We start from the raw sequence: 20,516 nt of genomic DNA, 5'->3' as shown, positions 1-20,516 counted from the left end.
TCCTCCCTGGGCAAGCGGCGCTGCCTGCCTCTGCCCGCCAAACCCGCTCCGGGGGATCCCTTTCAGCGCCGCCCTTCGTTGCCCAGCAGCGGGGCCATGATCTCCGCCCCGGTCGCGCTCTTGCGCCGCGCTGGGGGCCGCCTGCTGCTCCGCCGGGCTGGGCTCAGCCGAACCTCCTGGGCTCGCAGGTACCGGGCCGTGCAGGCGAGCGACGCCGCTTTCCCACCCTCTCGGCCCCGGGGGACTTCTAGATCCGGATTGGCGACGTGCTGGTGTTTGTTTACATGCAGATAGCAGCAGCCCAGCTGGCTGGCTGGCGTCTCCGGGTCTGTTTTGGCTCCCTCCCTGCCCTGGGTGACTCCGCAGGGGAGCTTCGGCCGCCCCAAATAGCCTTTGCATGGGGGCGGGGGACAGAACTAAACAGGCTTGGCTGCTGCGGATTGCACTGCACGTTGGCGTTGCTTGGCCCAATGCATTTAGCCCTACGGGGGAAGCGGTGGCGATGTGGTTTCGCTTTGGGGCGCCACAACTATAGAAGAGCATGGCATGTGCAGAGCCCTCTTCTCCGCCCTCCTCGTCCCGCCCCCCTGCAGACATAGACGGCGAGCTTCGCTCACTCACGCTCAGACCCCCTTTCCCCCTTGTAAGTAGGGCAGGGGCGGGGAGCCAGTGGCCCTCTGTTAGTGTTGTTTGGACTACAGCTCCCATCATCCCCTCCTCACACCATTGCCATGGGGCTGATGGGAGTTGAAGTCAGGCAGCGTCCGGAAGGCACCAGGTCCCCCAGTCCTGCAAATAGAGGAGGTTTGAGCTAAACGGCGCTTTTGAATTTCTGCTCGACCCTTCAGTATTTTTCCTGAGGGGCTCCATGGCTGGTTTCCTGTCTGGTTCTGCTTCTTGTTGCAGTTTTCGTTTGCTCTGCTGTGCTCTACTGCAGATTCATCCGCCGGTGTAACTATGAGAGTGCAGAGAACATTCAGTTTCTCTTTCCGCCACCGCGCTTCATTGCATTGTTGGTGTTGTGTTTACAGTTCCTGCTGCTCCCAGATCTCTAGCCACACCTACCTATCGCTTGCTTAGAGTGCCTGTAATATGACACTTGGATCTTGTGCTATACATCCACTGCACTCCATCCTATGACACATTTACAAATGTTCTGAAGGAATATAGTTACTAGAGACTGTTGCTCTCCCTAAGTGGCCAGCTTAATCACTTGGAGAGAGTGGAGTACTGCAGAGGTTTCACCCTAAGATGGCTAGTTTCCACCGTTTTTAATACCTTCAGCTCAACCTCTTCATTATGTGGCACAGCCTTGATTGGAGATATTTTCGGGACCACAAAGCTGACTTGGAAATTTTTCAGGATTCCAAGATCTTTGTATCATCTTTCACACACCCCTCCCTCTTGACCTCAGAATTGCAAGGCCTTTTTTTGGTTATGTAACTCAAAGGTCATGGTCGCTGCCATCCATGGGGCCTTTAGGATCTAGGCAAATGGACGCAACTGTGCAGGAACATGCAGTTTCATCTCCCAATTTCAGTCTGATGATTTGCCTAAATCAAAGTCCTGTTTATAGCCACCAGTCACTGGAACTTGCTTTTCCTGACTTTGGTAACTTTGCAGAGCTACCTTTCCCAAGACTTTGCAGAGCTACCTTTCCCAAGATTCACCCATTCTTCTCTCATTCGTACAAATTTTATCGATTACATTAAAGACAGTAATACTATAAAGAATTAACAGTATGCATGAATATATTCCAGACCCATTTTGCAAAATAATATGTAACTTAATACAGTATAGTCTGTGATGCAGGTGTATCCCTAACCATACATTCAGATGAAGACACCTGTTTGTTAAGTGCACAAGGTCCTTTTTAAAAAGGTGTATACATGTAAAACACCTGAGGTTTAGACCTAAAACATGACACATATAGCCTTAAGATACATCCTATGAGATATATAATGTAGTGTTGAGTCTCCCGAAATACTTTAAAACGGTCTCTGTATTTGCTTCATTCCTTTCAAAGGAGCTGAACTGAAGCTTTTCCAAGACTGCGCTTGCTCCACCCTCTGCAGGAAAAGTGAATTCTGATTGGTTAGACACAAATCACGTTTCCGGAATGTGGGTGGAGTCAACACCATTTTGAAAATCCGCATCTCTGGTGTGGTTTCCTTGTGATGGCAAGGGTAACCAAGTGACTTTAAGGAAGAGACGAGAGAGGCTTCCCGATCAAATTTTAAATAGAAGCAACAGTAGGGAGTCTGCAAGGCGTTTTCTACTTATCCGTGTTTAACAGAACTATGATTGTTCTGAAATGTGAGATCTATTTACATTAAGTGAAACTGTGCTGCTTTAGAAATAACGGATATCTGAATATAAGGGATGTGTGGCAGCTTTAAAGAGGAGACAGCTTGATGTCGTAGTCCAGTTTGGTTGTGTACCTTCAATTTCCTGTGGGGCTGTTTGCTCTTAGAACTCTCCTTTAGATCTCAACTGTAGCTTCAGGAACTGGTACCTGAATTTGCTTTGCTTTCTTCATCCCTCTCCATTCCCTTTTCCTTTCGTACTGTGCCTATTAGACTGTGAGCCTGTGGACAGGAATGGTCTTACCTTTTAATCTCTGCACAACGCTTTTAAACACAGTGTAAGTGATAACGAATACTTTAGAATCAAGACATTCCTGGGCCAAGGAATTATGAGCATGTGGCCTATTGCGAGTGCATTATAGTAACATACGACAGAGATAATAATTTGGGGGAAATGTATACATTGGCGGAAAGCTTGGAAGCAATAAAGAGGAGATGTGTTTGTGGAAGGTCTTGTAAATTAAGGCGAGGGAGGGAGGGAGGGAGGGAGGGAGGGAGGATGAGGTATAACTGAAGGCTGCGAATGGCACATGGCAGTGGCTCAGTAGGGCTTCAGGGAGGAGATACTCTTAGCTCTACCTGCAGGTGCCAGGACTTCTGCATGTCTTGGGCTATAGCCAAAGTTTGCTCCAATCAACCAAAGCTGGTAAAAAAAAAAAGATAAAGGACGGTTAAGTCCAGTCAAAGATGACTATGAAGTTGTGGCTCTCATCTCGCTTTCAGGCCGAGAGAGCCGGCGTTTGTCCACAGACAGCTTTCCAGGTCATGTGGCCAGCATGACTAAACCACTTCTGGTGCAATGGAACACTGTGATGGAAAGCAAAGCGCATGGAAACGCCGTTTACCTTCCCGTCGCAGCAGTACCTATTTACCTACTTGCGCTGGTGTGCTTTCGAACTGCTAGGTTGGCAGAAGCTAGGACTTAGCAACGGGAGGTCACTCCATAACAGGGATTTGAACCGCCGACCTTCCGATTGGCAAGCCCAAGAGGCTCAGTGATTTAGACCACAGCACTACCCGCGTCCCTTTTACCAAAGCTGATACTGTGAACCTAACATGAGAAAATCCCTGTCGTGCAGCAGCTGAATCACTGGACAAGGAGAGACGCTTTTCTTTCAGCTGTGGCGCAGCTCCCTCACAACCACAACAACACTTGCTGCCATAGGCCTCCTCCAGGAGGGAGCTCCACCCCAAGAGAGGTTCTGTGCCTGAAGTCAACAGGCAAGGTATACCTTGGGATTGGCAGCAGGCCCCTGAGGATAGCCCCAGGCTTCAGTTTCATTGCTCGCAGTCCTAGGCTTGCTTCTTCAGACAGAGAAGCCTACATTGTTTACTAATATAATGCAGACCCAAGTCTGTGCAGATGCTGATCTCATTGAGAGGTGTGTCGGCCTCACAGACAGGCCTGGCACTGGAGCTAATCCAGATCTTAGCGCTATGGGGATTAGCCTAGCTAATAGCCTTCTGTCTGTGTTTGGTGTTGCAGATCTATACAACTGAGAGCAGCCTTGGCCATGGCCACGGGAGGGAAGGGCAGCCAGTCTAGCACTGCTCGTCCCACAAACCGTCTGATCTATGAGAAGTCTCCTTACCTCCTTCAGCATGCCCATAACCCTGTTGACTGGTAAGAGATGCTTTCTTTTCATAGGCTGAGAGGAGGGAGGCATGTTGGGTGGGCTTTAGGGAAAACAAACTGGGAATTTCATGGATGCTTTTCTGCAGGAAATAGAGCCTTCCTCTTCCACTCTCAACTGCTCCCAAGCCTCCTATTCTCCACCTCATTTCGCCTTTGCTTCTACATGGTGCTGTATGACCTCTTTCAGTCTCTCCCTAAACAGACTGTTTCCAGGAAGCTTCTTCCTTAACACTTTCTGTAGTCTCATCCTCTACTGAAACAAAACTTAGGAATGTAGAGCTATATTTGTTTGCATAAATACCCCCTAAAGAGATTTTTGAAAACTTAATTCTTCTTCTTCTTCTTCTTCTTCTTCTTCTTCTTCTTCTTCTTCTTCTTCTTCTTCTTCTTCTTGGTGTGATTTTTCCATTGTTTGAATGATCTTTTATGCGACTCAGTCCTTGCTGCTGCTATTTTGAGTTCCGGTTACCATTGTCCTTAAAAAAAATTGCATATGAAGATCTCTCTTACTGTACACTACGCTGAGTACATCTTCTTATAGGGCATAACTGAAACGAATGGACACACAACTAATAAGTGAGTTATGTGACGTTTGTTTGGCTTTGGGCACTGACTTCCTACCCTGAGCTGAGTACACAAACTTACAATGCTACTGAAGATCAGAAACATGTTTGTGCTTTATTTTTCAAGGCTTAAGCTCCCTCTCTGACTGCACTGAAACTGTTATATCATGGCTTAGTAAGCCTTTTTGCCCGCTCACGAAACCTCATGGCTCCTGCCCTTGTGAGAAGGGATTTGTGGGCAGAAGGCTTTTTCCAACTTGGTTGAGATGTGAGCATCCACACCTGCCCCATGTTCTGCAATACCTCTGCAGTTTTGACTATGGAACTAGAGCCTCTAAATCTGCTGTTGTACAACATGATTCCCCCCTAAGTAAGTATAGCTAGTCATCTGCCAAATGATCCTCAACAGTAACACACAAAAACAAACACTAATATGCTAGGAGATCAGCCAGGTGTTTCGGCCTCCACAGCTGGGTGTGTCTATAGGTAAATGGTAAAGGTAAAAGACCCCCGGACAGTTAAGTCCAGTCAAAGGTGACTGTGGGGTTGCGGCGCTCATCTCGCTTTTCAGGCTGAGTGAACCGGCATTGGTCCGCAGACAGCTTTCCAGGTCATGTGGGTAGCATGACTAAACTGCTTCTGGTGCAGCAGAACACTGTGATGAAAACTAGAGCGCACGGAAACGCTGTTTACTTTCTCGCCAAAGCAGTACCTACTTATCTACTTGTACTGGTGTACTTTCAGACTGCTAGGTTGGCAGAAGCTAGGACAAAGCAATGGGAGCTCACCCTGTCACAGGGATTTGAACCGTTAACCTTCCAATCAGCAAGCCCGAGAGGCTCAGTGGTTTAGACCACAGCGCCACCCGCATCCCTTTTTGGGTGTGGTTATAGCAGTGTAGCAAACACATCATCTACAGACATAGTGGCAACTGAAAAGACCTTGTGTGTAATGGGAAGGATCAGGGTTTAATCAATGAACTGCTTAATATCAACTGCTTGCATGAAATATAGGCATATTGATTTGAGTGATTATAGAAATAAATCCTGGCATATTTCTCCTCTTTCTCTTCCCCTCAGGTATCCTTGGGGTCAGGAAGCCTTTGATAAAGCAAAGAGAGAAGATAAGCTGATATTTCTATCTGGTAACAAATGAACTTCTTTGTTTTATGCTACCCCTGCATGAACATTCACAACTTTAAAAAGCACATGCACATATCTGTGAGATCATAAAAGCATAGGGAAGAATGTCTCCTCCTCCTTCTCCTCCTCATTTTAATTTTATTCCATTCTTCAGCTGAAAATGCTCCCGGGTGACTTACATACAAATGAAAAAGCAACAGTGAGGAAACAACCCCTTGCTTCCAAGCTTAAAAGACACAACATAAAAAGAAAAAGGGATGGGGAGGGAGAAGGGGAAAACATGCAGACTCCGGCACCAGCTCTGATAGTTACAGTTCTTGTAGCAACCAGCTGGCATGGAGGCTGCCCAGGTAGCCTGGCAGAATGGCTATGGCTAGGTTTCAGCTGAGGAACAGTCAAAGGCAGCTGGTCTCTCAGCAGGGCCCATGAAATAGCCTTGCTTCCCTCCTCTCCATCTGCTGCAGCCTGACAGAACGGCTGCTGCGAAGTGACAATGCTTACTTACTTGAAAACTGCTCGAAACATGAAACAAATGTTTGCGCTTGGAGGAATAAATGTTGTCCAAATTGGGTCCTCATCTGCTGGGCGCTCTCTTGCTTTCAATGAGCTGCTTTCTGGGAGAAGGCGGGGCAATATTTTTCCTGGGCTTGTAGTTTGCATCTGCAAAAGAAGAGCACAGGAAATACTTGTGAGGATAAGCTGCTCAGCCTACCTACCTTGTGAAGCTCATAAATTTACTAGTGGAGGAGCAGATCTGGTATCTGGGAATTGCTCCAATTTGAGTTTCAAGCAGATGGGGATTTGGAGCTTGGGTGAAGAGACGCGTTAGAGTAATACTGGGAGTCTTGGATTTCTTCTTTTAAGCAATTCTAACAGCACAGGGCTATGCATGTTTACTCAAAAATAAGTGTGCAGAGGAGTGGAATCTAAAAATATTTCTTCCCCTCACCTGACCTCCTCCTGCTTTTTGAATTTACATTATAAGCAACTAAACTTATGGAAGTTTACTATAGTATGGGGATAACCCTCCAAGTATTATATGACTATAACTCCCATAATCCCTTGCCATTGGCACTGCTGGCTGGGAATCATGGGAATTATAGTCCAACAACATCTGGAGGTCACCACATTGGGTACGTCTCCTATAGAAACATCTGCTTAGACACTCTCAGTTGCTTGTTCTTTTATTTCCCAGGCTAGAAGTGTTCTAGTTCTTCCAAAAGGTCAGTTTGCTGGGGGTTTAGAAGCCTTACATCGTTTATAGCCAACATTGAGGCATGAAAGGGAAGCTCTCCGTTTGTTCTCATGTTTGTACATGCAGGTCCCACTAGCAAAATGCTTGTTATAGGAAAATTCACTTATCGAAGCATGAGGAATTAGGACTCAAACTTTGCCACGCACACTGCAGATTCAGATATCCAAACAGCTGAATGTGCGTGTAGTACGTGCAGTGCGTGCAATTAAGCAGCCTTAAATAAGCATTACCTTTTGGGTTTTGCTGGTGCATGGCAGCTGTTTTGCCAGAAACTATGGTTGGGAAGGGAGGGGGAGAGATCAGACAAAATAAGGGAGCATTTTCCCCTTCCATGTTTGCCTTTTGCAAGCTTTCAGAGGGTTTTCTCCTCATTTTGGGGTCAAAATTCTGTGGCTCGCAATGCATTAGAAATTTCCCCTTAGGAATAAATGGAAATCGTCCATTCGTTAGACAGATGCTTGCCTAACAATCAATTTATTGAGAATGCATTGCGTTTGGATAGCAAAACCTGTGTGCTTTCTGCTAAAGCAGGCACGACCAGTGTGGTGCCCTTCAGATGAGGTCATACTACAATTCTCTTCTGCCCCAGCTATGGGGATGATGGGAGTTGTAGTACACCAAGGTTGGCTAGTTCTTTCTTAAAGCCAACTCCTTGTCCTAGCCTGCTGAGTTGCTTGAATTATATACTTTTCTGTTTTGACTTTTCTTGCCACCCACTCCTCCCTGGGTACAGCAGGGCCTTCTCCTTCGGCGAGCCTTTCTTTAACTGCCGGCGTTTGTTTTCAGTTGGCTACTCAACCTGCCATTGGTGCCACGTGATGGAGCAGGAATCCTTCCAGAATGAAGAAATTGGCCAGATCCTGAACGACAACTTTGTGTGCATCAAGGTGGATCGGGAGGAGCGGCCGGATGTTGATAAAGTCTACATGGCCTTTGTGCAGGTGGGGAGCAGGAACGAGTATAGCAAATGGAAGACGACTGTTGCTCCTAGACTGTTGAAGGGAGCCATATCTTTTTTTCCCTCCTGCAGGCAACCAGCAGTGGTGGAGGTTGGCCCATGAGTGTGTGGCTAACACCTGATCTCAAACCATTTGTAGGCGGGACCTATTTCCCTCCCGAGGATGGAATTTACCAGGTTGGCTTTCGGACCGTTCTGCTTCGCATCCTAGAGCAGGTATGGAGTCCGGCATCCAGGGTCATGGGATTGGTTAAGGTCCTCACTGGAGCGGTACACCGGGACCACACTGTACTCGTTCCCATAGTGTCAGGCGTCAGGGAATCTGATCCCCCCATGGTAGGCTGCTGGGAATAGATAAGACAGGGAAAATTCTTACCAATGTCTTTAATTCAATATTCACAGAGAGAGGCTTAGAAATGCTGCCTTTTGGAGTAATGGGTGTTGCTCCGAGTAAATCTCTACATCCCCCTTCTCTCCACTTCCTCAATCGTCAACAGCACAACCCACCTTACAGTGGCTGCTTAGGGTCATTTGTCTCCAAGCCCTTTGCTCTTCTACTTTTTTTCCCCTTTTTTAAAAATATAAATTTCTATTAGTTTTTTTAACATATCATTTTCAACAGTAATTAAACATACTTTTACAATATTTTTTTGACTTCCATCAATCAAGTCTGAAAATTTCCCAATCTATTCACTTAATATACATTTCTCACATTCACTATTACCTTTAAATCTTATAACTAATATCTCTGTTCTTTCTCTACTTTGCAATATTTCATATATTTCTCCTTACAAAACTTCTTGTAGTCCTACTAGTGTAATTTATTGCTTACAGTTGCTTTTCAAATAGTTCGTATATTTCTTCCAATCTTCTGTAAATCTCTGGTCCTGCAGGTTTCGAATGCTTCCTGTTATTTTGTCTAATTCTGTGTAGTCCATTATTTTTGTCTTCCATTCTTCTTTCGTCAGAATTTCTTCTTGCTTCTATTTCTGGGCTAATTTGCTCGCCTACTTTCAATGCCCGCCGGGTTCTTGGAGAAGGGGGGGGGGGGCCTGGAATGCTTTCTAGTGATAACGTATCAGCCAGCTGCTTCAGCTCTGCCTCCTCCTCTCCCATTATTTCCCACTTTGCTCTTCATCTGCCCCTGAGCTATGACCTCCGGAAAACCACTGTTGTAAATCTATACTGCCTTCCACTTCTCTGGAAGGTTCAGGCTGGGGAGGCAGTCTCCGCCACTCCTCCTCTGTCCAGTCCCTAACACATAGTGGCTTTTGTGCTGGAGCTGTCCTCCTGATGCTGGCACCGCTGTGCTTCATCTGTGCAGGGTGACACCAGCAGAGCCCAATCAGACACCCCTCCCCCTGTGCATCTGTGCAACCCCGTCCTTGCCCCTGCCTTGCCCCAGTCCCACTCAGGTAAGCTGCAGTGGTGTCAGGAGAGTGGCAGTGCCCCAAACATGAGAGCCAGTGTTGTGTAGTGGTTAAGAGCGGTAGTCTCGTAATCTGGGGAACTGGGTTCGCGTCTCTGCTCCTCCACATGCAGTTGCTGGGTGACCTTGGGCCAGTCACACTTCTCTGAAGTCTCTCAGCCTCACTCACCTCACAGAGTGTTTGTTGTGGGGGAGGAAGGGAAAGGAGAATGTTAGCCTCTTTGAGACTCCTTCGGGTAGTGATAAAGCAGGATATCAAATCCAAACTCCTCTTCTTCTCTTCATACCATCCACTTCTGGCTGGGACTGAACTTTTCGTCTAAAGGCGAAAAGAGCAGGGGATGTGAACTGATTTTGTCGTTTGGGGGTGAGTGTTCAGGGCAAGATGATTTAGGGAGAGAGAAGTTGATTAATGGGAATTGGGTTTCGTCACATTTGTCCAACATGGATAGAATTTGCTATGGGGTAAGAATAACTGGGCATTAAGAATGTTTTTCTCCTTTACAGTTTAGTGTGTGCCCGATGGAAGCATCTAGGAACCTAGTTCTAATGAACGATACGTTGGCAAACATTTTTGCGGCTAAAAATGTATAAGCAGACATTTTGGGGCCTGTTCTGGGATGCTTCCGTCGTGTGGCAGTGGCAACTGTAATACCTGAGAACCGTTCAGGGGCCTTGTTCAGGCGAGTGGGAAAATGTGGACTCCTAGAGAAGAGGAATGGCCCTTCCACTGCTGTGCCAAGCCACACTGCTTTTGATATTTGAAAGCTCCTTTAACATGGTGGGTGGGAAATGATTGGTCCTTTTTTTTTTGGAGGAGATAGGTGGTTGTGCGAGGCAAAAGGTGTGAGTGAATACTAGCAAAATGATGACTTGACTTCTTCCTTGTGCCTCCCCCCCTGTCTCCTTGCCAGTGGAAGCGGAACAAAACTAGCCTTATGGAAAACAGCCAGAAAATCCTGTCTGCGCTGTTAGCCAGGACAGATGTTGGTGCTCGCGGGGAGGAAGCACCCCCATCTTCAAAGGAGGTGATGAGCAGATGCTTCCAGCAGCTGTCAGAGTCCTATGATGAAGAATATGGTGGATTCTCGGAGTCTCCCAAATTCCCTACTCCAGGTTAGTCTGAGATCTTCCTGTCAAGCTATCTGAGTAGCTCAGGGATGTGTGGCTCTCCAGATGTTGTTGGACTCCAACTCCCATCAGTCCCAAGCCAGCAATTGCCCGTGGTCACAGGAATGATGGGAGTTGGAGTCCAGGAACACCTGCAAAGCGATTCCCCATCGTGGCCATAAGAGGAGGCAGCGCTGCATAAACAACCAACCAAGGCTCATTACCTTCCTGCTTATTTGTATTCTAGTCAACTTGAATTTCCTCTTCGCTTACTGGGCTCTTCATCGGTCAACTACTGAAGGGGCTCGGGCACTGCAGATGGCCCTGCACACCCTCAAGATGATGGCCTATGGCGGGGTTCATGATCACATTGCCCAGGTATGAAGGGGTGGGGGCAGTGTGAGTTGAGTGGTTTCATGATTTTCACAAGGGGACTTTCATCCGTGTGCCATTCTCCATTCCTTGACATAGAAGTTCTGTGTCCATCCACCTGCCTGATTTTGCTCATCACTCCATATTCTTTTTCAACTACCCACTTTCAGAGGAAGGAAGATCTGAGAAAAGGTAATAACGGATGCAGTGTTGCTGTGTAAAACTAAAAAATGCCCGGAAATGGCTGTAAAGTGCTGCTGGAAATGGATATAAAGTGTTGCATCTTTCTGAGTTACAGCGGTGTACCCAAGAGATTCTTGGGTTTAACAGCAGGCAGTATTTTACTGCAGAAACTGGTCCAATTCAAAGTCATTTTATCTATTCCACCCCATTCATGTGTGTAGGGTCAACTTGGTTATAAACACCATTATCTAACAATTTTTAGATCCCGGTGTGAGTGTGTAGTTTATTTTAAAGCTGAATTCCACAGACACACCCGAACTAAATCCTGTTCGGTCAGATTCTAGGAAGATATAGAAAGGATAATCTTCTGGAAATCTTTCCAAGGGGCAGAGGTGTATCTGCAGCAGGGCCTGTTGTGCATGGCCTGCTCCAGCTTTCACTTGTATCTAGCAGTAAGTGGTGCATAAGGTTCCACATGATCGCCTCCTCCCTTGTGGATTATGGACATTGTGGCAGTTCTCCTGTGGATGAGCATCACACCACTCCAGGCTTGGTTGTTCTCGGTGGCTTCAAATCACCACCAGGTCCATTGACCCCTTTGCTGGATGCCTTAGTCCAGCGGTTCTCAACCCGTGGGTCCCCAGATGTTGTTGGACTACAACTCCCATCATCCCTGAGCTCTGGCCTTGCTAGCTAGGGGTGATGGGAGTTGTAGTTCAACAACATCTGGGGACCCACAGGTTGAGAAAGGCTGCCCTAGTCTGTTGAATTGAGAGTTCTCTGCCCCTCTCCCAGGCATGGGATACCTGACCACAGTTACAACTGGGCAGAAGTGACGAGACGTTTCTTCCCCTCTCTCTGCCGCAGGGGTTCCATCGCTACTCCACTGACCAGCGCTGGCACGTGCCTCACTTTGAAAAGATGCTGTACGATCAGGGGCAGCTGGCAGCAGCCTACGCCAAGGCATTCCAGGTACTTCCTCAGCTCAGATTTTTGCCTCAACGATACCCTGCAGTCCCCTCCTTATTAGTTAAGGCCAGAGGATACGGTTCTCATCTTGGCAAAAGAGGCAGGCAGGAAGCAGAGCATGATGCTGGGATCGTGATACTTCTGTGCCAGCACCAGGGGGCAGCATTGTTGGGCACCTGCTGAGGTTTACAGTCAATCACCTGTGTTTCCTGGCTCTGCTGGCCCTCTGCACTTGCCCTCTCTGAGCGTGGAAGGCAGTGGCCAAAGTAAGAAGTCAGAGGAGAAGCTGCTTCTGCCAGCGCAGCGATGTAGTTGAATACGGCCCTCGCTTCTTAACCTCCTCACATTTTCGGCCTATTGCTGAGATGACATGGAGGTAAATGTGATTCGCTGCCCGAAAAGCAGGAGGTTAGGTGGGAAGAAGACAAACACTGGGCTTCTTGAGCCTGATTCCCGCATCCAGGGACTCGTGCCTTCATGCAGAGGAGAGGAAAAGGAGACGTTTGTTGTTTTTCTTTGTAGGCCACCTATGGCAACAGAGGGAGAGGATGACACTTGGGTGGCAGGCAGGCCGGGGGGGGGGGGGTAAGGGTTCACCCCTTCCTTTCTTCTTGCAGCTGTTCTTGGCAGTTACGTGGCACCTCAGGAGTGTTAATGAAAACTGAGAGCGGCACTTGGGCTTTGTGGAACAGGTGGAGCTTACAGAGGGTTGTTTGGAGGGGAGCAGGGAAGAGAGAAGTGAGAAATGGTTCACATGGGCAAAGGCTGCTACTGTGGCAAGGGTGCTCCGAGATGGAAATAATTTGCTGCCCCTCCCGGGGAATCTCTGGCCCCTGCCTCTCTCAGTGCTGCTTTCCACACAACAGTTCCACAAGCAAGTCCAGCCACCGCTGTGCTCCTCTTCCTTAGAAATTGGGACGGAGAGCACTTGACCATGGAGAGAAGGTTCCATTTTGTTTTATCCAAGGGGAGCCTTGGTGCTGGAGGAGGACGGAGCTGGGCAAGCCACACACAACTTGCCATGCCCACCCTAAGCTAGCCTACTGCCCTCGGGTGTAACACCTTGCCGTGTTGCCAGTGTAGAAGGTTCAGCTGCCAGTCCAGCTGGCTTCTGTACATGAAATTGTGGGGAGATGCCATCTTGCCCCTCAGGCTGCAGAATGCCTGTGGGACCAAATTGCAGTTTCTCTTCTGGAGCAAGTAGCACCTTGCAAGGGGGCAGGGAGGATATTTGTCGGGAAAGCAGAGTGATGATGGGTTTGCAGGAGTGGGGTGCATTAAATCAGTTCGCTCTCTGGGCCTGATCCAGACTGAGAGGGCCCATGTCTGCTTCTTTCTTTCTTTCTTTCTTTCTTTCTTTCTTTCTTTCTTTCTTTCTTTCTTTCTAGAAATGAATCAACACAATCATACATGTAATACGTTGCCTAGGATGGTCCTGAGGGAGTCAGCTGTTGGGAGTCACTAAGCTTTCAAACTGTGCCGAGACAAAAACTTATATCTCTCAGTGAATATGTGGCTTAGCTGAGGCAGAGGGTTTCCCCCACTAGTTTTGGGAATGCTGAGTGTGTAAGGAAATGAACTACTTGGATCCTTAAAAAATAATAATCTTGGTATGGTTTCTGAGGATTACAAGTTAAGGGTCTCACCATATAAGCCTAATGATGTGCCTTCTGGTTTTACTGTGTCTGACTTGGCACATTTTATATACTCTCGGTCTCTTTGTGCTTATAATTTAAGCAGAAGCATAAACAACTATGCCTGTTTTGGGGTTTAAAATTCCATTATAACATTTTTTGGATTTATAGTAGTGAATAAATTTTAAGGAGCAATTTCAAGGGGAGGTCTAGTCTTGCAGCATTAGAGTTTCTGGACATTTAATAGCCAAGCTGAATTTTGGCAGGCGCAGTGTTTTGGGCTCCTGTGGGACTGTGATGTTACAAGCTGGGCCAACTGAAATGTTCTCTTCTGCATACCTGTTAAAGATACAGTGCTGCAGTATTGAAGGCTGGCCATCCCTCCTTGAAGTAGCGATGCCATTTCATCCCTGCATTGTCTCTGTGGTCCATATGATACTCCTCACCCCTGTTTTCCCTCGTGCATCATGCCTACAGCTAATTCCTCTCTGTTTATGTTGAAGGCAGGGCCTTCTCTTTGGTGGCACCTTCCCTGCAGAATAGCCTCCCGGGAGAGTTTTGCCAGGTTTGTTCTGTCGGAGCTCGACAGAGAGTTGTAAAAATATTGTTGTGTGCTCCCTAATCTCTGAGCAATGAGAGACTCCAGGAAGTTTGCTTGCCTTGGAATGAAGGTCTCTAGAGACACTGGTGTGTATGGCTTTATATGCACATATACAACCTGATCATAAGATGGTAGGGCTCACAGCACTAACTCTTCAAACAGCTACTGCTTCCTCAATAGATTTCTGCCCTCCACTCCAAAGCCATAGCTTAGCTTTCAGCACAGATAGCCTGTGTGTCTTTTCAGCTCCCAGTTCCAGAGCAGACTAGACAAAAACTATTGGACTATTGTTTTCCTACCTGCTAAAGGCTGTGGCTCCCAGACAGGTTTTGGTGGGAGAGATTAACCTTTCCTGAAAGAGCATCACCAGTCAGTTGTCTCTATGGCAACATATCCGTACTTCACCAACTTTTTAGACATGTAAATAGATGCCTAACAGACTTGCCCAGGCCCATTACCTTAATGGAGAGACTGGTTTGGTCGGTCCCTTCTGCTACAAATCCCCACTGGCTTGTTTGGGCACAAAGGCATAGTCAAAACCAGCCCCCCATCTTATAACAATATTGTTCATTCTTCCAGGCTTTTGTAGGGAGGAGGAATGTCTCATTGATTCTGGCGCATATATTTCGGCTGTGTCGTAACATGTTTTGTGAGTTTCTAAGTCATTTAAATCTATTTATAGTCTACAGATGCAGTGCTGTGTACTGTTGATCTTAATTGGAAGAGACATGGAGGGCTCTTGAGGCACACTGGCCAGAGCCACCTCCAGGGGGTAAATTCCTATGTAGACACCTCTGAGAGCATGCTGGGCACTCTGTAAGAGTTGCTACTGATGTGGTCATGGCTGGAGGTGAGAGCTTTCATGCTGAGCCAGTCTCCCCCTCCACACTAATTTAAATTGCTCATTACCGGGCTCCCCAGATTTGAACAGTTTGAACAGGATTTGCAGCTGTGGAATCCACAAGGGCTTTGAAGCCAGAAAACAACCCATCTGCTGCCTCTCCTTTCTGATGATTGGCTTCCCTGTATCCTGAAATAATCTTGGGTAGCCCCCTTTCACATCCGATCATCCGCTTCTGGCAACCTTCAACTTATTCACCTTTTAAAGAAAGCAGCTTTGAGAGAAATTTACATAAAGGTGGGAGTTGTGTCCATCTGTCCCAAATTCTGCAACCGGAAAGCCGAAATCCCATAAGAATAAATCGTACAGATCAGACAAATAGGAACAGACAGGTGTAAAGTTCCCAGGTTAGTCCTGCTGTGAAATTCAAGTTCTTGCATATCATTATTGGGTTGTTGCTGGGGGTTTTTGGCAAGGGATCGGTGTGGCATTTGGGGCCAGGATGTGTACAAATTGGACTGGAAATCCATACGGACAGGTATCAGTTGCAGGTCCATCAGCTGCACCTATTTTGATGTTGTTTGCTTCTGAGCTTATAGCAGGGATGTGTTTGCATGCAACGTACATCTTAGCAGAGTCAAGAAGAGGGCATGTGCCCTTCACAACCAGTGTCTTTCATTTATTTACTAGGCAACAGCTGCCCCAATGCACTGGGGGCTGAATGACCTGGGCGTGATTCCTCCTCAGTATTCAACATTTCTGCTGCACAAAGATTGTTGAGACTGCATTGAGTAGCGTTGAGATGCCAACCTAAACTGTACCTATTGATTCTAGCAGTGATGGGTGTATGTGTATTGTGGTCCAGAGATGGGGCCCAAGCTAATCCCATTGTGGGTTAACATCTTGTGCCATCCTCCTCTCCCATTTGATCTTTAAATCATAAGCTCCCTTTCCCTTTGCAATCTTCCTTGTGTCTTAAAACAGATCTCTGGGGATGAATTCTTTGCAGACATAGTTGCAGACATTCTGCTCTACGTTTCCCGGGATCTGAGTGACGGGGTAAGCTATCATCTCCAGGATCTTCTCTTGCTGCTGTTAAATGTGGGTTGGACTTTGAGTCACCGACATCCATGTGGAACTGTTGCAACAGCAGCAGGTTCAGTCCTTGAGTGTAGATATCGTAGCTTTAGCACATCCTCCCACCAAGCCAATCTAGAGCCTTTCCTCATTGTTCCCATTCATTTTTCCTGGGGCAAAGCTGGGCTTGTTTGGGATCTACGCTTAATGATGTACCCTCTGATAGGCTTAAACAGAGGATAATTTCTTTCAATGTTGAAAATGTCCATGATGGGTTATAAAAGGACTTCAAACAAAAAGACTTCAAATACTCTTAAAACAATAATTGTTGCAAGGGTCAAACCACATGTTACGTGCAAATTCTGACAGCTGCTTTGGGTGAGGGTGTGATGGACAGGGGAAGGGTTAAGCTTCCTCACCTCTGTTGCTTCTCTGGTTCAAATTACTCCTCCCCCAAGCTGCTTTGCCTAGAAAAAGCAGCTGCTGGAATTTTACTATACAGGCATGTGTATAAGGTGTAGTTCATTGCTAAAAAAGTATTCTCAAAGGGGATTTCCAGGAGAGCAGCTGTTTTAATCTGCTGTAGCAAAGGCAGCACAGAGTCCCCTAGCACCTTAATTCCATGCTGTGGGACTGGATCATGACAGTGAAAGTAACTAGACTTTCTTAATTGGACCATTCCCAGATAGGCTTTCACTAGGTTGATGATGCCATCACTGGTGTGTTCCACCTGTGTGTCTGCTAATAGTGGGGCTTTGTTTTTCAGTCTGGGGGGTTCTACAGTGCAGAGGATGCAGATTCCTACCCCACAGTCCAGTCAACAGAGAAGCAAGAGGGTGCATTCTGTGTGTGGACAGCTGAGGAGATCCGGTGGAACCTGCCAGACCCCATTGAAGGGATCCCAGAGGAAAAGACCATGGCAGATGTCTTCATGCATCACTATGGAGTTAAAGAGGATGGCAATGTGAATCCAATGAAGGTGCAGTGGGAGAGAAGGCACAACCTGGGTGGGAATTGTTGTGCTTCCCATCAGTCCCGATGTCACAGGCACTGCCCAATACGTGCCTGTGATGCTTGGGAAACTCCAATTTTTCCTCTGCTGGTGGTAGGTGGTAGGATGAGCACTGGTGGTAGGATGAGCACTCTGCCTGACTCATAGATGAGGAGCTATTGAGGCTTTCCAACTTCAGGCAGCCTATAGATCTTGGAATTCACAAATGCTTACCAGCAGTCTCTAGACCCGAATTCTTCTTACATCAGGCACCAACCTGAAGAGCTGGTGTGAAGCAGGGGCTTCATTAATGATGTGGGACGGCAGAGGATTTCACTCCCTGGAAGATCTGATATTGCATGTCCTGTTCACATCCTTCTTCCCCTTAGCATGCTAAACCCTAAAGATGGTAATCTGTCTAGTAACATTTGATTATGCATCTTGGCATTGCATACGAAAGACTACTTACATTTCAGATAAGTGAGTTACAGTTATCAATAACTACTCACGACTGCCAGGAATCGATCCTCCCCTGGCTTTCCTCCCCCTGGAACACAAGCTCACTCCAGGTCACTTGGACTCCTCTGCTCCCTTTGGCTCCAGCCTCCCAGCTGCCCCTTAGAAAAGGAAGTAGGAAGAGGCTGCTGGCAGCCTGGCCAACAGGGCCTGGTTAGGGCTCTTTGGCTAGGTCTACAACCTGCGTTTTCAGTCTTTTGCTTGCTTGACTTCTTTGCCATGCAATTCTGCCTGATCCTCACCCCCCCCAATTATCCTTAGAAGAGGAAATATTCCCAGTGGCCCCACTGAAGCTCCCCATTCCCTGCTAAGCCATAAGAGGAGGGGACATGATGGTCTTGATTCAAAGGCACTGTGGGACACATCTTGCCTCCTTGTCACTGAGTTAGATCAACTTTCTTCAACTATTTTATTTTATACCGAGAAAAATAAGACACACAGAAAAAAGAAGAAGAAACAAGAAATAGTACCCATGTAAAATGACAAAAAAGATACTGTGTACATTACAAAAAAATAATAATGGGAAAATTGTTATTGTAGTTAACTAGACCTTAATCTGTTATGGTATTTGTAAAAATGAATTCCAAATATCGTTAAATTTATCCATCTTTTAACCCCAACTTTCAACATGGGACCCTCTTTTAATTTCCCCTATATATGCCCCTCCTTTTTTGCTTTCTTCCTTTTTTCCCTACCTGCTCCTCTGGCTCCTCCTGCCAAACCAGAGTTACCAAGGGAGGAAAAAGGAACAATTCAATGGGATGGGCATTAGAGGTGCAACTCATTCTACGTTGCCCCAGTTACTGGCCTCAACTCACCAGTGAGTTAGAGGAATCCCAATGGCAGGTCCTGCTAAGGATGCTAACCCAAGTCTCACTGGAGAGTATGCCGTCCCTTCCTGTTCTCCATTGTTGGGTTTTCCTTTCAGGACCCTCACAACGAGCTAAAAGGGAAAAATGTCCTGATTGTGCAGTATTCCCTGGAGCTCACAGCGGCCCGCTTTGGACTGCAGCTGGAGCAGCTGAAGACGCTGCTTGCTAAAGGCAAGGAGAAGCTCTCCAAGGCTCGTGGCCTGCGACCACGGCCCCACCTGGACACCAAGATGCTGGCGTCCTGGAACGGTGAGGTTGCTCTTGCGCTGAGCTTACTGCCATGCATCCACATGCAATCGGCTGCACAGAGGTTGGGTGAATGGGTGGGAACACACAGGCAGTATATCAGCTGAAATAAGTTCTTCCATGATGCAAGCTGCTGAGCAGATATGCCCTGATGCTGGAGGGATGGTTGCTGATAGGACCAAAACTGCCTACTGTTTCTACCTTATTCTCCTGCCCTTGATGTATACTCTCCACCCAAGAAGGTAGCTCTAGAGTCTAGACTCTAGACTGAGGAAAGGACCACTATTTTTCTGAAAATCTTCTCCCCATTTTCCAGCAGGGGGCAGCAGAACCTTTCTCCTGTTTCCCCTCACAGGCGCTTTGAAATAATCTTCCTTTAACCTGTGCAGCTGCGGCATTACCCTTGACTTTTCACATTCTATAAAAGGGGGCGCCCCTGTTAAGATACACAGACATACAGCGGGGGGGGGGGGGAAAGAAGTAGAGAAACATGCCAGCCTCTTGGGAGAGAATGTGTGTTTGTGTGTGTGCTCAAGAAAGTGGTTCCAGAATTCACAGAATTCTCCTTTCGGAAATTGTCTTGTGCTTTCCGCTCGAAAGAGTGTGCTTATTTATTTATTTAAAAAACAAAATAAAACACGGAGGGAGAAATGGCTTTCAGAGCTGTGGAGACTGGCTGGCTGGTTATCTGCGGCTCAGGGCAGATATTTTGCCAGCTGACATCTTCCACGGAGGCAATATGAGGGAAATGTTTGGCCTCTCCTTCCAAATCCATCATCATCATCATCATCATCATCATTATGGATGGGGTAGAAGGATGATGCATTTTTTCACCACGGGGTACCATGACTGTGCACTCGGTGGTAAGTCAGGCCCTGGAGAACGATTGCCTGCCTGCCTTCATTCACCCACCCTGCCTTCAGTGAATCTTGGGGGCCGCCATTTTGGTGAGAAAGTGACTTGGGCCTGTTAGCAGCGTGTCACACCACGCCAGCCTTCCGCATCTGCTGAATATCAGTGAAACACATTCTCTTCGTCAAACACATTTGATGGGTGTCAGTCGAGCCCGAGGCCACGTTGGTGCCGCTGCGACACACTGACTCTGCCTCCCTTTCTCTCCCAGGGCTGATGATTTCCGGCTTTGCTCAGAGTGGGGCCATCTTGGGCAAGCGGGAATACACCGACAGGGCCGTACGCGCTGCTTCCTTCCTCCGGCACCACATGTTCAGCTCCGTCACCGGGAAGCTGCTCAGAAGCTGCTACCGGGGCCAAGGAAACGCGGTGGAGAAGAGGTATGCGTCCAGCGATGACAGGCAAGCCTGTAAAGAGGGGGCAGGAGGGGCCCAGGGCTCTTTGGGTAGGCGGCACGGGGGCCGAAACCAGCATCGCCACAGGCAGGCCACTGGGATTGGTTCCACCGCTGGGTCTCCTCAACCCCAGTGCTGAGCCTCTGTTTCTCCTGAGGGGAGAAAAGCTGTGAGATTCTGCGATCAGGTTCTGCAACCGGCAGAATTCCCAGGGCAAAATGGAGAGAGACTTCAGCGTTCCATAGAGCTCATTGCTTTATTTCCCCAGGCCCTTCGCTGCTGCCCTTGCCTCTTTCCTCAACTTCTTCCTCCACCTTGGCCCAAGTAGTGGGTTCAGCGTTCTTGTACTAGCGTGGGAAAACTGAATAATTTAGGCTCAGGATTACTTAAGGACTTCCATACCCTGTACAACCCAAGTCAGTCACCAAGATAATCAGGGGGAGCACTG

The 20,516-nt window shown here is 47.5% G+C and overlaps 1 protein-coding gene across 4 annotated transcripts in view; it reads left to right on the top strand.

Annotated features, from left to right (window-relative positions):
- The first annotated feature begins 18 nt into the window (after positions 1–18).
- Positions 19–20,516, top strand: part of SPATA20 (spermatogenesis associated 20) — a 46,924-nt gene continuing 26,426 nt past the window's right edge. Inside the window, exons 1-12 of one of the 4 annotated variants that reach the window (XM_081899649.1) lie at positions 19–188; positions 3,853–3,990; positions 5,645–5,709; positions 7,749–7,903; positions 7,993–8,136; positions 10,264–10,465; positions 10,707–10,837; positions 11,882–11,986; positions 16,044–16,118; positions 16,903–17,115; positions 18,572–18,764; positions 19,885–20,053. In XM_081899649.1, coding sequence (XP_081755775.1) covers positions 97–188; positions 3,853–3,990; positions 5,645–5,709; positions 7,749–7,903; positions 7,993–8,136; positions 10,264–10,465; positions 10,707–10,837; positions 11,882–11,986; positions 16,044–16,118; positions 16,903–17,115; positions 18,572–18,764; positions 19,885–20,053 — 1,682 coding nt within the window. In that variant the 5' untranslated portion in view covers positions 19–96. The other 3 variants (XM_081899652.1, XM_081899651.1, XM_081899650.1) reach the window with 3 other exon arrangements.

Source organism: Podarcis melisellensis (genome assembly GCF_964234715.1).
Source record: "Podarcis melisellensis genome assembly, chromosome: 2".
Lineage (NCBI taxonomy): Eukaryota > Metazoa > Chordata > Lepidosauria > Squamata > Lacertidae > Podarcis > Podarcis melisellensis.
This window is presented reverse-complemented; position numbering and strand designations above follow the sequence as displayed.